Here is a 16,653-nt window from a genome sequence, read left to right as displayed (position 1 = left end):
GTTGACACCCTTATCCAAAAATAAATGACCTAAATGTTGAATTCTATCTGGAAATGCCTGTGTAAGCCTTTACAGTTGACACCCTTATCCAAAAATAAATGACCTAAATGTTCACTTTTAACATGCACTACCGGAAATCGGAGCTCATTCGAATGAAACAGATTCCTCTTTTTCATCCTTTCATCTCCCATCACCCTATATATGAATAGCACATGAATAGCATACATATTGGCTAACATGGGCTGGAAATTAGATTTTGTTAATGAGACCTATGATGGTATGTCTGTTTTGAAATATTTAAACTAGCATGAGTTTTGCAGATCTCATTGATGTTTGGAATAGATGGAGTCATTATGAATACATCATGTTGAAATAAAGATGTATTAATTATTGATGTGTATTAATGTGTGTATTACAAGATTGTTGTTTTTTATTTTGTATATTACAAGCTATTATATAGGAGAGGATTTGGGAGTAGGTGAGGTAGGTGAGTGGTGGTAGTGGATGGTAGTGGAGGTAGTGGGTGGTAGTGGAGATGGTAGGTGGAGTTGGTGGTGTGGTAATTTACACAATTTACAATTTACATTAACAGCCCCCCTCAAACTCAAGGAGGATAGGAACTAACCAACTTGAGTTTGAAGAGAGTAACAAAACAGAAAAATAAACTGATAAATAAAATAAAGCAGGATAGGAGACACGGTATGGTCGTGTCAGACCGTTGTAGAAGACACGGTATGGTCGTGTCGGACCGTTGTAGCAGACAGTTTACGGGGTCATGTCGGACTGATGTAGAAGCTGACCGGAATCAATGTCGGGACAGTTTATGGGGTCATGTCGGACCGTTGTAGAAGCTGACCGGAATCAATGTCGGGACAGTTTATGGGGTCATGTCGGACCGTTGTAGAAGACAGTTTACGGGGTCATGTCGGACCGATGTAGCAGGACAGTTTACGGGGTCATGTCGGACCGGTGTAGAAGACAGTTTATGGGGTCATGTCGGACCGATGTAGCAGACAGTTTACGGGGTCATGTCGGACCGCTTGTAGAAGACACTGTGTGGTCGTGTCAGACCATTGTAGAAGATTGTGGTGGTGCACCAAGGGGGTGACTTAGGGAGTGCGCCTTGAGCGACTTATACATGATACTGTGTATAACCCCCCCTCAAACTCAAATAGGTGTGAAGATAGAAACCTATTTGAGGTTGAAACAAAGGGATTGATAAAGCTGACCGGGGTAGAATACACTGTATGAGTGTGTAGATAGGCTGCCCAAAAAATATACATGTAGATAGATATCGAGCCCTCAAAAGGCGTGCCCTCAAAAGGTGTGCCTGCACCCTCAAAAGGCGTGTCATCAAAAGGCGTGCCCGAATCATCAAAAGGCGTGCCAACTGCATCAAAAGACGAGCCATCAAAAGGCGTGCCAAGTTGTCGGCGAGCGCCGAGCGGCGCATGATGCGCGTGTCTGCCTCTGTGTCATTGTCTTTATAAACCGAAGCGGAGGAGGCAGAAACTGAGACAGAAAAACTGAGAGAAACCTCTGAAAAAAATCTTCGTTTTTGCTGAGAAAAATACTCTGTAACACTTTGTTGCGAGAGATGGCTTCGTCGTCCCGTGGTCTGCTGACTCTCTTTCCCGACCTCAACGAGTCAACAAGAGAGATAACGGGTGCGGTGTCCCGTGAACCTCAACCAAACATCACTAGGTTTGCTCCGTTGAACTTTCCGATGCAGTCGGTGGAGCAAAAAATGGCAGTGCAAACGGATGTGGAGGCGAATCAGTATACTTTGAAGGCATGTGTGGAGTCCATGACGGCGGTCACAAACTTGTCGCACCGGCTGCAGAGTAGGACAAATGAGGTGCAGCAATTAAACGCCCAACTGGCTCTGCTCCAACGCATGTATAAGGATGCGCGAGCAGAGATAAGTGTGCTAAGGACGGAAAACAAGGAGCTGAAGCGGAAGGCCACCGTGATGTTCCGATTTGGAGGGCCGCCATATGCTGCAGTGGAGGAGCAGGGAGTAGTGATCATGCCCAGTGGAGTGGGAAGTATGGAGGCAGCGCCGGGAAGGGACACCCAAGAGAAAAGCAAGAAGAAGAGACCTGCAGTAGAGTAGAGAAGAAAAAATCCCGCTGTGAGTATGGTTGTTGTGTGTGGTTTGTTTGTTTTTTTTTTTTTTTTTGGTGTAAAATTGTGATCGGGGTTGATCCCAGAGAGGAATAAAATATGGTTTGTTGTGCAAATTGGTAAATTGTGTTTGGTTTTTTTTTTTTTTTTGGAAAGATATATATATAATAATAATAATAATAATACAAAGAATGGGTCAAAGTGGGAGGGTGTGAAGAAATATTATTTTAGAGGATGGTGGAAGACATTGGTGGAAAGATATTATAATAAAAAATATATATATATATTAAAAGAAAAGAAAAGTGGGAAAGAACGTGGGTGTTGTGTGTGTGTGTGTGTGTGTGAACCTTGTCCCTCGGCTGCTGTAGTGTGTTGATATGTTGTTATTTTATTGTATGAGGGTGGCTTTGAGTGGAGAGAGACAGAGGTGCAGAGAGAGTGAGAGAGATCAGCAGCTTTACAAAAGCAGTGCCTTCCATCTGTTCCCAAATCCACCTCATAAGCACTTACGTCGGAGCTCTATCAGCTTGCGGTATAACCTTTGTGGGTTCAAATTTCTTTGCAATCGCACTGACTCTCAGGGAATTTCTACGCCCACCTAGCAGTCTCTGGTTAGAGAGCAAGGGTAGGTTGGTGCTGTGAGAAGTAAAGGGCTTTGCCATTGTAATAATGAGAGTAGAAGCCATGGAGATGGAGAGAGAGAGAGTTGGGTTTGTCCATCACCTGTGAACACTGCTGCGCCGTTGATGGCGCCGCACTTGAGCGCAGCGAAGTAGACCGAGCCGATGTCACCGGAGCCGAGGCGGTGGATGAACCGGAGGTCCGGGAGGGAGATTTGGCCCGAGGAGGATTCGGATCTGGCACGGCGGATTGCGTCCCAGCAGGGATTGCCGGAGGGAGTGTGGGGCTTTGCGGCTGCGGCGGCGATGGCGTCTGCAGCTCTAGGACGATCTTTCCTGCCCGTGGAGGCTCGCAAGGACACGGCAGCGCTATGAACTTTGGCAGCCGATCTCCGGGCATCAACACCGGCAAGCTTTGGTTCCGGTCTTGCTTTGAACGATTGCAAGCAGTTGTAGGTTTGGAGGGTGATCCATCACCGTTATCTGCCTCGAGATCCGTATCGGCGGAGAACCCTAAGGACGGTCGAGATCCGTCCATCCGGGGTGGCGCGTAGTATGGACTCTCCATTACTTGTACTGTAACTAAATCTCCCTCCTTCTCTCATGTGGGGAAGAGAAACCAAAAAAGAAAGAAAGAAACAATGCTTGTTTCAGATGTGTGTGTTTGAGGCAGCGGAGTGAAGGTATGTGTAGGGGTCCGGCGGGCGGCCAAGGTGAGGCTGCCGCCCGCCGGTGAAGCAGAATGACTAGGTTGTTAACCTAGCTCTGATACCATGTTGAAATAAAGATGTATTAATTATTGATGTGTATTAATGTGTGTATTACAAGATTGTTGTTTTTTATTTTGTATATTACAAGCTATTATATAGGAGAGGATTTGGGAGTAGGTGAGGTAGGTGAGTGGTGGTAGTGGATGGTAGTGGAGGTAGTGGGTGGTAGTGGAGATGGTAGGTGGAGTTGGTGGTGTGGTAATTTACACAATTTACAATTTACATTAACAATCATTACCAACTTCGTACTGACTTTGTTGGTCATTTTATTAAGATAGTGCCAACCACTATTTATAGGATAAAAGAGCTGTGCTTGTATTGACCATTTTCTTTATTAAGACATGTTTATTGCTTTACAGGTTAGTGGAATGCCAACATTTGGTATTCCTGTTCAAGACGGTGGCATTGGTTTTGACTATCGCCTGCATATGGCCATAGCAGATAAATGGATAGAGCTTCTCAAGTATGTTGCTTTTGAAACTCCAAATGCTTAAACCTTGAAAGATGGGTTGTTTTATGGTTTTATCTCCACTTAATATTGACAAATGATTTGTGGGCATAATTTTAGAAGTTGAAGAATGTGATCCTTTCTGTATATCTAAAAGTCTTATTTTGCAAACAAGAACCAAAAGTTGAAAATAGCAAAGCTAGTAAGCAATAAGATATATATGATCCCTTACAAATAAACTAGGGTGTATCTAAGTGTGAACTGAAATTACTAGAAAGGTTCTAACTGAAGTAAAATTGGAAAGATTTTTTGAAAGCCCATCATGAATTCTTTTTGTTCTATGCATATTGCTAGCATAAAGTTGCCAGGTTATAGTACTGTATGAGGCATGCATCTTCCTAAAGTGCTTATTTGTTCTCTCCCTCTACTTCTAATAGTAAGTGTGCACTTTTAATCAGGAAGGAAGAAAGATCTATGACTTGTAAGTTCAGGAGTTTACAGCCAAGAAGCATGACACGTGGAAAATTCAGCTCTTTAAATTCCCTTTTATTTCCTTCTCTCAAAGTAGAGTAGACCACATTTCCCATAAAAAATAACATTGAATCTTCATGATATCACACAGCTCTCCCATGGGATGTTCATGATAAGATCCAAATTGGGACTCTAATAACCATGCTCAATGTGTCTAGCATGTCCATTGTGTGTCCCTAGCATGTTCCTAGCGTGCTTGATTAAAAAAAAAGGGAAAAAAGAGGGATACTTGTCAAACGCCAGTAAAGTGATCTCTGGAGAGGTGTTCATGCTTCCTAGGTGCTAATTGACATCATAGATATTTTTATTTTATCAATACATGTATTGGACCTATTGACGGACAATTACTGATTCAAGAACTGATCTTAAAATCCATTGCTTCCACAATTTTGTTACTAATAAGCACAACTCTCCCCCCCCCCCCCTCTCTCTCTCTCTCAGTTTTTTGTAACGAACAAAATTGTATTCATCGAACCCAAGAAACATAAGTGGAACACAATGAGAAGAGTTTTTATATTTACAGAACAAAGTTCATGATGCCATGGGAGAGTGAAATGCCAAAATCAAATCACGAATTGTTAGAGCTTGTTAAAAGATGGAAAACTTGCAATTAGGAGACTGGTACGAAAGTATATGTACAATGTGAGATTTGTTTAACACAGTGACATTACTTAAATATGCAGTGATGAATATATATTGGTGTGCCCTGCATGCCAATAAGAGTAGAAGATGTCCTTTAACATGGAATGCAAAAGTGCTATTTGACTAGAAAGTGACAAGTCAGCATGTTTTTCTGTATCCAGCCTCTATAAATTTTATCACAACACCCATGGGATTTGGCTGTAGGTTTTTCCTAATGCATGTTATTTTGATGACTTGTAACTGAATTTATGAAATGATACAAATTTTACAATGTTCAAAATATGGCACTTTATTGTTCAGCCTGAGCTAGCATTGATATTCATCCTTAATGTGATTCCATTGTGTTTGACTTATAAATTATATTTACTTGTCTCTTATTTATTTATTTATTTTAATTTGAACAGGAAGAGAGATGAGGATTGGAGAGTGCGTGATATTGTTCACACACTTATTAATAGAAGGTGGTCAGAAAAGTGTGTTGCTTATGCTGAAAGTCATGATCAAGCTCTTGTTGGTGACAAGACCATTGCATTTTGGTTGATGGACAAGGTTATATAACTTCTTTTCAGTATGTGCTTATCACATACTATGAAGGACACACATGATATGAACTATAAAAATAGCCTGTAATAGGCTGCTCAGAAAGCAATAATTTAGTTCAAGGTTGGAATGTATTCTAACTAAATTTCTCAAAAATTGAATAAATGAGTTGGAGGCAATGACACGGCTGTCATACATTGTATAACCAATGCTTATATTGTAAATTATGGTTAAAATATGAAAGATCTATCAATCCCTGATCAGTTTTATTGCTTGCATTAAAAGTGATAATTCATTTAATGTTATAGGTTGTCATTTTTTCTGGTTTGCTGAGAAATAAGCATTCCCTTTTGGTTCTATGACGATCAGATAAATTCCTGGCTTGTCGAACAAGTCATATATGTTCTCTTTTTAGATTTATATAAGGAGAATGGACCGTCATTTTTTGTCATTCTTTTCAATAATTGATTCATATATGGCTTTCTCATTTTGTCTTCTAAAACCAATGGATGTGTAGATGAAGGTTAGAACATGTTATTCATGCTATAGTTATAGAATCTGTGTCAGATGCAAATTTATGATGGTTTCTTGGCTTTTTAAGTATTATGTTTCCCATGGTTTTCAGGATATGTATGACTTCATGTCTTTGGATATACCATCAACTCCCTTGATAGATCGTGGAATAGCATTGCACAAAATGATCAGACTTATTACTATGGGATTAGGTGGCGAAGGTTATCTGAATTTCATGGGAAATGAATTCGGACATCCTGGTAAGGATAGAGGTCATTTGATTTATTTATTCTCAATTAGTAATCTTTTGTCATTGTGTTTTTAACTGCTTTTGGATTGGGTGGACTATGCGTAATTGCTAATTCTCTGCAATCCTTTTTTTGTCAGAGTGGATAGATTTTCCAAGATCAGATCAATATCTTCCCAACGGCAAATTTATACCTGGAAATAATAACAGTTATGATAAATGTCGGCGTAGATTTGATCTTGTAAGTTTATTTCCTTTGCTTATATTGTGAAGTTGGAATTTTATTCATAGTTAACAGTAAAGCCTTGTCACATGGGCTTGCTTCTTCAAGTTTAACATTTTCTATGAGAATTGCAATTGGAATCATGAAATGGACTTCAAACTGATTTAGGCCCTCTTGAAATTTTTTGTTTCACTATGATCTAGTAAAACTTGTAAAATAAGGCCCTAAAGCTTTGGAACAACTTGTTGGTACAGACGGATATATAAATTGTTTGGATTGTATTGTCAAGTGGAAAATCATATAAAAAATACATAAGAAAGAATAAACACAAAACACAAGGCTTTAAGTTGTTCACCCACCAAAAAGGCTACGTCAACAAGCCAAGATGATAAAAACATTAGTTGTAATAATGAGATATGTATACATGGATTTCTTTCAAAAAATTCACAATAAGTATTAGACCCCAATAAATGAAAGTGTATAAGAAACTCACAAATTGGATATTGTACCCAGGCAAGGGCCCGAATGAGTATGAGGCTGGTTTTGAAAACTAGGTTTTTCTCAGAGTTCGCAAATAGCCATGATTGTTTTTTTCAGGTTAAATAAAAACTGAACGTAAATCTAATAATCCAATCTAATTTAATTCAAATTAATTCCATGTTATTTAAGCAGACTATAATATGTAGAAAAATAAAGCAATCAAACACAGAGCGAGACACAGATTTATGTGGAAACCAATCCAACTAAGATGAAACCTATGTGAAAACAATATACATGACATGCTAATGAATGCATGACTTTTTACCTTTCTCTCAAAATCGTCTGCTTGTTTCAGTTTTGACTTGAGCCATCTTCAATCTTTAACTACAAAACCTTTCTCAAAGATTCAACTAAGCTTTTGGCATGAAATTTCCAACACATACTTGCCCAAATTTTTTTTTTCCAACACAAAAATGACCAAGGGGGTACATTTATATATTATTCATTTTTCCTCATTGAGTAGCATATAGAACTGTCTTATGAATTGTCACTGAACAAAGTGAGCTCCCCGTGACGGGATGACAAAGACTTCTTGAGAATGTCCAAGTTCCTACCAATAAAACCTTTTTATCGAGCCGTGAACAGAATTTCTTGTTGGACGAGGAATAGGGAATTATTTTCCCATGGAAAAGTATAGTACTCAGGTCTTGTTTTTTCATAGTGGAACTAGCAAGTTTGATTGACCCTATTAATAGATTCATGATGCTCTTATTGCATTCGGAAAGTGTATGCATGTAATGTAGCATGCAGACTTGTAATGAGGAAAATTCAATGACTAAGGTCAAAGAGATTAATCCCATTGGAAGGATAGTATGAAAATCTTGTGTTTTCTCCCAAAATATGGTGAAGAGAATTTGACTGGTTTGTTAAATAATTCTTATTCTAATTTTTAGTTTGAAAATGTGTGAAAAATTGTTCTGCAAAGGGATAGCATTTGGAAGAGACATAGTTTTGTTATGATTCATATAGTTATGTTGTATGCTTGCCTTTAAAGAGGATACAAGTAGTTAACAAAATGGACTATGGAGAGGGTGTAGGGTTGGAAAGAGGCATAGGAAGGCGTGGGCTTTGGCACCTCTGTGTTTGATGTGGATGGTTTCGTTGGAGCGTAACCGGCGTATCTTTCAAGGTGTGGATGAGTTGGTGGATCGTTTGAAAGCTCAGTTTCTAGTGATTTTGTATAGTTGGGTGTCGGGCATTGTGTCTCCGGATTTGTTTGCTTTTTGTGTATTTCATAGATACTCTTTAGTGTTTAGTTTTGGGTTTTGTTTGATTTTTATGATGTGTTCGTGAGTATCATATCATCTTGATGCTTTTTTGGTGATAAAATTTACTCACAAAAAAAATGAGCATAAAATTAGAATGTTACATCGACCATCTTTCCTACAAATTAAAAGAACTCCTAAAAAGTATGATTACCCTTTGTTTAGAACTAGAATGGCTAATTAACAAAATATGTTGAAGAAAGTTTAATGTAAGATGGGTGAAACAAGAAATCAAATATCTAAATTTATTTGGTTTAGGTACCCAATTGGGTTGATCTCTATTTATCTGTTAGACAGCTTCAATGTCACTCCAATTTGCCACTTCCAGTGCACAGATTTGTTTGAAGGTTGTTGTTTGGGCAAAATCAGAAATTGGATATATGAATCAATTTGGTTTAGGCACAAATCATGTTGATCTGTGTGAGACAGCTTCAGAATCACTCCAATCCGCCACTTCCAGTGCACAACTTTGTTTGAAGGTTTTTGTTTGCATTTCAATTTGGCCACAAAACTTTTAAAAGCATTTGAATTTTGAAGTACTTTTGTGATTACAATGGGTGAGAGTTCCAATAAAGAGAGACCTAGAGTGAGACTAGTATGCATGTTATACATTTAGTTTAGATTGAAGAAAGTATCACTAGCAAACTTGAGCCAAAATTGCAAGTAGTATTACTTGGATTGGGGGTATTATTAAAAAAGAAATTAGATACTTTTGAAACAGTCCTCTTGAGGTGGGTTTCAAAGCTTACACCTTGAGATAGATTGAAGAAATTTGGTTAGAATAGTTGTTGAAATTCTCTAAAATCAACTGCTCGACAAAGTCTAAACTCTTATTTTGTGCCTCTCTAAGTTGGATTCATTAAGTTGAGCATCCAAAGAAGAAGAAATAAGTTGGATTCATTAAGTTGAGCATCCAAAGAAGAAATAGGAAAATGTAATGATTAGGTTTCTTAATCATACTTTTTCAAGAAAGAGGAATGATTTAACTTGACTAGAAGTGGAAAACGGGTTATGCAATAAAACAACTCAATTTGAACCTGCCCATTTATTAAATGGGTTTAAGTGGATTGGGTTAAATTGGATACAAGTTGGACAAGTCAACCCAATCAATTTGTTTAATTTATTGAACTCTTTTTCCATTGGACGGTGGTGGTGGTGGTGGTGGTGGCGGCGGCGGTGGGGGTAGGGGATAGGGTGGTAGTGGAGGTGGGTTCTTTGTTTTGTTGATGTGGGTTCTTTGTTTTGTTGATTTTTTTTGTTTTTTTATCCGTACCCAACTGATACACTTGTCCAACCCATTTAAATCCAATTTTAAATGAGTTTGCAAGATGCCACCTATTTATAATCCATTTATGGATTTAGACAGATTTAAATGGGTAAAATTGGGCTGGTTCATGGTTTTGGATTAAGTGCTAGCTCTAAACTGAACTCAGTTAATCACCAACTGTTAGAGAATCCTACTAAGCAATCCTGATTTCAGAACATGCTGAATTGGTGTGATTCAACCAGTGTAATATATATATATATATATTGACTGTGAATTCATTTTCAGCATTAGGAAGAAAGAGGGTGGAGGAAGGATGATTGACCTTGGGCTTGCTTTGTCTATTGGAAAATGTTGGTTGATGAATTTTTCTCCAAAACTTGACTTTTTTCTTTCAAGTTCTCTGAAAAATAATTTCAGAAAATGGTAAGAAATTATAAGGTGTGTTTGGTTTGGTTTTGGGAGACAAATTTTCAAAAAGAATTTTGAGGAGAGAGTTTAGAAATTTTTTTGGTTTGTTTGGTTGTATATTTTGGAAATAATTTTGAAGTATGGGAGTTTGGGATGATTTGATATTTTGTTGTTGAGTAGATGTGTGTGCGAGAAAAAGTGATTGAGAATGAGAGAGGAGAGAGAAAAAGTGATTGATTGATGTGTAGGAAAGAGAAAGTGATTTAGGAATTTTTTTTCCAAAACCACTAAACCAAACATAATTTTGAAAAATTTTCTCCAAAATTATTCTCTCAAAAGCAAACCAAACAAGGCCATAGAAATTAGGATATATGTAAATACAATAATATGACAAATGTTTATCTATGCTGTTGACTTGAGGAGGCAAAGTGAACCTGCTGAAAAAATGTTCCATTCTCATGTTTTTAATTGCATGAAGAAGACCCGCTCTCTATTTTTGTAAACTAAACCTTCTTATGCTAAATTGGTGAACAAAAAATTAATTGGTATTGATTTGTCATAAAAGTTAATGATTTAAGAACAGCACTTGTTTAGGTTAAACAACCTTACCAATTGGAATCCATGAATACGTTTAAATTTAGATGCTTTTAAGTATTGCTTTAACACAAAAACCCTATGTAATTGGGCTAATCTGGTGACCTACACACCTCTGCTAGACAATATCAGGACATATATGATTTTGTCAGTTATGGGTTATTTGCTGTTGGGTTCTAGGATGAAGGATTTAGCACAATAATGTTGCGAACGTCATGCCACTGTGTTGGCTTTTGGATTAATTGTTACTACTAGTTTTTCTTTAAATATAAAAGGGAAGAAGAAAACTTAAATTGTGACAAAATTTATCAAAAAAAAAAAAAAACAACTTAAATTTTGACAGTGTGAATCTCGTATAAATCTAATAATAGTGCTCTCAATGTCTTCCCCTCTTACTCAAAATAATAAAATGAAGTAAACAGAAAAGAAAAGTATACTGGTGCATCAAACAGCAGTAAAATATTTGAGCTCAGTTCTTTTCCCATTTCCATGTACTTTTAGATTCTTGCTAAGCAAACATAGTCTCATGGTTCACTTTTTGTTTGATAATACTTATAATGAAATGTCAGGTTGCAAAACTGTACTCCTAGCCTTGTAATATCTTTTAAAACTTTATGTTCTTCGTGCTGCAGAACTACATTATTTCTTTTCTTTATTTCCTGAAGCATATTTATTGTATTAGACCTTCAAGTTTTCAAGGAGCAACCCATTTTGGTGGGAAATTGGAACCACCTTCTAGGATCCTTCTAGGTTGTCTGTATATAACTAGAGTTTCTGAAATTTTGGGATTTTGTCTAATCAGGGGGACGCAGATTATTTACGATATCATGGGATGCAAGAATTTGATCAAGTGATGCAGCATCTTGAAGAAGCCACTGGCGTATGTTTTTCTTGTGCTAAGTATCTAGCTCTCTTTTGATTTTGTAAAGCCGCAGTTATCTGTTACTCATTTAATGGATCTCTATATTTCTTACAGCTTTCAAATTTTTCTAGTGTCGCAAAAATGTTTGAGACAATATGATTAGTTATGAAATTTTCCACTGTGTTGTTCATATTGGAAAGAAGTCCTTGAATCCAACACATTATCCCCTACATATGAAGGAAAATTACCATTGATCTTTGTAAGTTGACCTTTTCTCTTCCCCCACATGGATAGCCTCTTTTTAATTCTTGGAATCTGTTAACATGTCAAGAGAAAGATTGTTCAGGTTCATCTTGTTCCTGTCTTTGTGTATCTCATTACCATGCTGCTGTTATCAGGGTGAAGTAATGTCTAAATCTAGTGCTTCAGATAGCTCCTATGTCTTGTACACTTTAGGTAGCCAGCAAAGCTCGAGGCCCTTGGTATTTTGATAATTTTGGCTTCTATCTGGGAAATTAATATCACAGGAGACATGTCTGACATTCCAAACAGATATATTTTCCCGTTCTATTTTAATTTTACAAGACACACCTGCTCCAACTAGGACTTGAACCTTTCCCTTTGGATGGCAGCAAAGAAGCATCGATACATCCCCAGGGGGATATATGCGTTTTTGACATGGCAGATGTGCTGATACGTATTGGACAGTCATCTATATGTGTCTTCACTTTTTTTAGTTTGTTTTCCTACCAGACATGCTGGTGACACGGGTGTCCCTTTTTGGGACACTTCATAGACAGTGGAGCCATGCTTTGATTTTGAAATTTTTTCTTGAGGGGTCAAAATGCAAAAAGATAATATATTTGTCTTTCAAAGGAATGTTCACACTTCATCATGATTGATCAAGGCCCCAAGGCAAGGTTCACATAAAGGATAGAGGGGCCATCCAAACCATCATGCACAGCGCCCACCATTGGTTTTTCATCTTGATATGTAAGAGGAAATTGTGAAGTGAAACCCCACATCGCCTAAGTACTAAAGTAATGTCTGAGCATATAAGCGTGAGGGCACCATCACCTCAACAGCTAGCTTTGGGTGTTGAGTTCTATCCAAAACCGTGTAACATACTCAGGGATAGGTAGGGTGCATGTCCTTGGCTTGCACGTCATAGGTGCTGCTGCGTGAGCACACTGGGCATGAGGGAGGGTGTGAAGTGAAGACCCACATCGCCTGACTACTAAAGTAATGTTAAAGCATATAAGCGTGAGGGATCATCAGCTCAATAGCTAGCTTTTGGGGTTGAGTTCTACCCAATATCATGTAACAGAAATATCATTGGGATGGGAGCAACAAAAGGAACTGTCTAAATGCATCCATGGGGTTGAGTTCTACCCAGTATCATGTAACAGAAATATCATTGGGATGGGAGCAACAAAAGGAACTGTCTAAATGCATCCAAGGAGCATGGTTGGTCACCGTGGACTTTAATTGGTTCTCTCTCTCTCTCTCTCTCTCTCCTTGCTTACAAAAAGAATGTGCACACTTCATCTTGATCGTTTAAAGCCCAAAGTCATCTGATTTAGAGAAAGGATAGAAAGCCCAGTTGAACCATCATGCGCAGCAGCCACTGTTGGCCTTTCATCTTGAGATGTAGGAGGAAATATTATTTGGAGCAACAAAAGGTACTGTCTAAATGCATCCATGGACCATATCGGTTACCGCGGACTTAAATTAGTTTTGTCTCTCTGTTAGAATTTACCATCACCTACCACCAATTTACCATCACCTACCACCACCTACTCCTCACCTACTCCTCACCTACTACACTCACCCTCTCTTATATAATGAGCCACTCACCATTTGTAATATATGAATCAACAATATATCAATCAATAATACATAAATTGTTACATGGTATCAGAGCAAGGTTAAGACTCTAGTAATTTTGCTTCACCGGCGGGCGGCAACCTCGCCTTGGCCGCCCGTCGGACCTCAATCTATTCCGCTTATTTTCTACCCATACCTTTCCATCCCTGCCTAAAACCTCTTTCTCTAAAATCTGGATCTCACAATCACCAGATGCCATGTTCACGCCACCGATAAGCCCATCGTAGTTCGGTCAGTGTGGTCTGTCAATTTCGAGTCAGAGTTCGAACTAATCCGACTCATCATCGATCTCTACCCTTTCGTCTCCATGGACACAGAATTCCCAGGTGTGGTGGTTCGTCCCAAGAGCGGAATGAATTTCTTCCGCAATCGCAATCCCACCGCGCATTACGCGACCCTGAAAGCCAACGTTGATCTCTTGAATCTCATTCAGATTGGCCTCACTCTCTCCGATTCAGACGATAATCTCCCCGATCTCGGCACCAACAATTGCTACATCTGGGAATTCAACTTCATGTTGTTGACTGATATACTTTCCTCCGCACTGATCTCCCTCTCTCTCTCAGGTTTTGAGCTGCTGAGGGATAGTGCATAATGGGTGTTGATCATGTTGTTGCCTGATATACCCACCACACACACACATTCCCATACACAACACAACAGACACATTGGCTACCAAGCACATGCTCCGCCCTGCACACACGCACACAGAACAACACAACACAACACACCCAGCTTTTCTTTGTTTTTGTTTTTTTGTTTTATATATATATCTCTATATATATTTTTTTTTATTCTCCTATATCCCTTTTTTATTCTACTATAATAGTCTAATAAACTATTACACATTACACCAACCCCTGCGTCTCTCTCTCATCTTTCCATCACACCCAACTTTTTCTTTTTATTTATTTATTTATTGTTTTGCTTCAACCCAGACACCAACTTTTGTCCCCCTCTTTTCATTTCTTTTTATTTTTATATTATTCACCCACCTCTGTTTTTTCCACTCTTTATCAAGTGGCCTGAATTTACTGTTAATATACCAGCTCTTGGCAACTTCAATATCAATTCCACCTTTTTCAAGAAGTTTGACTACAGCAGTGCAGTGGGTTAGGTTAATTGGGTCTGTCCCTGGATATCCTAAGGCTCCTAATTTGAAAAAGTGGGGACATATGACGTTGCGTACCATTCTCATCATCATCATGTTCCCCACTCTCTCTCTCTCTCTCTCTTTTTTCTTTTAGCAGTTTGAAAACACATGGGCATGTCCCTCCTTTTTTTTTTTCACCATCTCCCTCTTTTTCTACACAATATTTTTGTACCACCGCCCACTCCATGATACCAATATTATTATTATTATTATTATTCTTATTATTATTATTTTTCACAAAAAAAAAAAAAAAAAATTCATTCCAGTTGATTTTTTCTGCATTTCCACACCTACCATTCGAGTTTTCCAAACACACTTGCTTTATTCATTTCAGGGATCAACCCCGATCACAATTTTACACCTAAAAAAAAAAAAAAAAAAAAAAACCAAACCAACAAACAACCAAACAACCCACAACAACCACATCAATAGGCGGGATTTTTTCTTCTCTACTCTGCTGCCGGTCTCTTCTTCTTGCCTCCGTCCTAGGCGGCCCTTGACGGTGTTGCCTCCGTGTTTCCCACTCCACCGAGCACGTTCACTCCACCCTGCTCCTCCACTACAGCATATGGTGGACCTCCAAAACGGAACATCACGGTGGCCTTCCGCTTCAACTCCTTGTTTTCTGCCTTTAGCACACTTATCTCTGCTCGCGCATCCTTATACATGCGTTGGAGCAGAGCCAGCTGGGAGTTTAACTGTTGCACCTCATTTGTCCTGCTCTGCAGCCGGTGCGACAAGTTTGTGACCGCAGTCATGGTTTCCACACGACTTCAGAGTATACTGATTGGCCTCAATATCAGTTTGCACCGCCATTTTTTGCTCCACCGACCGCATCGGAAAGTTCAAAGGAGCAAACCCAGAAGTGTTTGGTTGGGGTTCACTGGCCACCGCACCAGTTATTTCTCTTGTGGACTCGTTCAGTTCTGGAAAGAGCGTAAGCAGACCACGGGAAGAGGAGGCCATGTTCTGGGTAGCTAGACGGGAAGAAGAGGCCATGTTATGGTTGCTGAGTGTTTCAGAGATGGGTTGGTTACAGAGTGTTTACAGAGTGTTACCAGTGTATCTCTCTCAGCCCACGAAGAGTTTTTCAGAGGTTTCAGACTGGTTTGATTTCCACATGTTCTCTCAGCCTCCGCCTTCATTTATATAGCACATGACGAAGAGGCCGACACGCGCACTGTCGATCACGTGCATCGCCGCGTGTCTGGCGCGCCTTTTGATGGCACGTCTTTTTATGGATTGGGCACGCCTTTTGATGGCACGCCTTTTTATGGATTGGGCACGCCTTTTGAAAGATTGGGCACACCTTTTGAGGGTGCGACTTTTTAAGGGTCCGACAAGACTCTGTAAACTGTCCCGACATTGATTCCGGTTAGCTCCTTTATGGGTCCGACAAGACTCTGTAAACTGTCCCGACATTGATTCCGGTTAGCTCCTTCAAGGGTCCGACAAGACTCTGTAAACTGTCCCGACATTGACCCCATTGTCTGCTACAACGGTCCGACATGACCCCATAAACTGTCTTCTACATCGGTCTGACACCGCCATCCAGTGTCCTCTACAACGTTATGACACCCCCATACAGTGTCCTCTACAACGTTATGACACCCCCATACAGTGTCCTCTACAACGTTATGACACCACCATTCCGTGTCTTCACCAATGGTCTGACACGACCATACAGTGTCTCCTATCCTTTTTTATTTTTATGTATTTTCTTGTTTTGTTCCTCTCTTCAAACTCACTGTTAGAATTTACCATCACCTATCACCAATTTACCATCACCTACCACCACCTACTCCTCACCTACTCCTCACCTACTACACTCACCCTCTCTTATATAATGAGCCACTCACCATTTGTAATATATGAATCAACAATATATCAATCAATAATACATAAATTATTACACTCTCTTTCACTTGTGAGTCATGAGTTTCCTTTTTTCTAGGCAGGTAACTCTTAGATTAAGAGTTTGTTGCAACAGTTGCCATATGTGAGATCCTGACTGTC

At 39.2% G+C, this 16,653-nt stretch overlaps 1 protein-coding gene across 3 annotated transcripts in view; it reads left to right on the top strand.

The window, feature by feature from the left end:
- LOC114323257 (1,4-alpha-glucan-branching enzyme 2-2, chloroplastic/amyloplastic) overlaps window positions 1-16,653 on the top strand; it is a 66,230-nt gene that overhangs the window by 42,591 nt on the left and 6,986 nt on the right. For 2 of the 3 annotated variants that reach the window (XM_028270805.2, XM_028270806.2), the window contains exons 15-19: window positions 3,877-3,980; window positions 5,543-5,687; window positions 6,304-6,451; window positions 6,579-6,679; window positions 11,538-11,615. In XM_028270805.2, the coding sequence (XP_028126606.2) occupies window positions 3,877-3,980; window positions 5,543-5,687; window positions 6,304-6,451; window positions 6,579-6,679; window positions 11,538-11,615 (576 nt within the window). Of the gene's footprint in view, window positions 1-3,876; window positions 3,981-5,542; window positions 5,688-6,303; window positions 6,452-6,578; window positions 6,680-11,537; window positions 11,616-11,711; window positions 11,857-16,653 lie in introns of all 3 variants that reach the window. The other variant, XR_003651063.2, reaches the window with a different exon arrangement.

The sequence above is a fragment of the Camellia sinensis genome, chromosome 10 (genome assembly GCF_055761805.1).
Source record: "Camellia sinensis isolate YWXY chromosome 10, ASM5576180v1, whole genome shotgun sequence".
NCBI lineage: Eukaryota > Viridiplantae > Streptophyta > Magnoliopsida > Ericales > Theaceae > Camellia > Camellia sinensis.
Note: the sequence above shows the minus strand (reverse complement) of the source record. Positions and strands in the feature narration are given on the sequence as shown.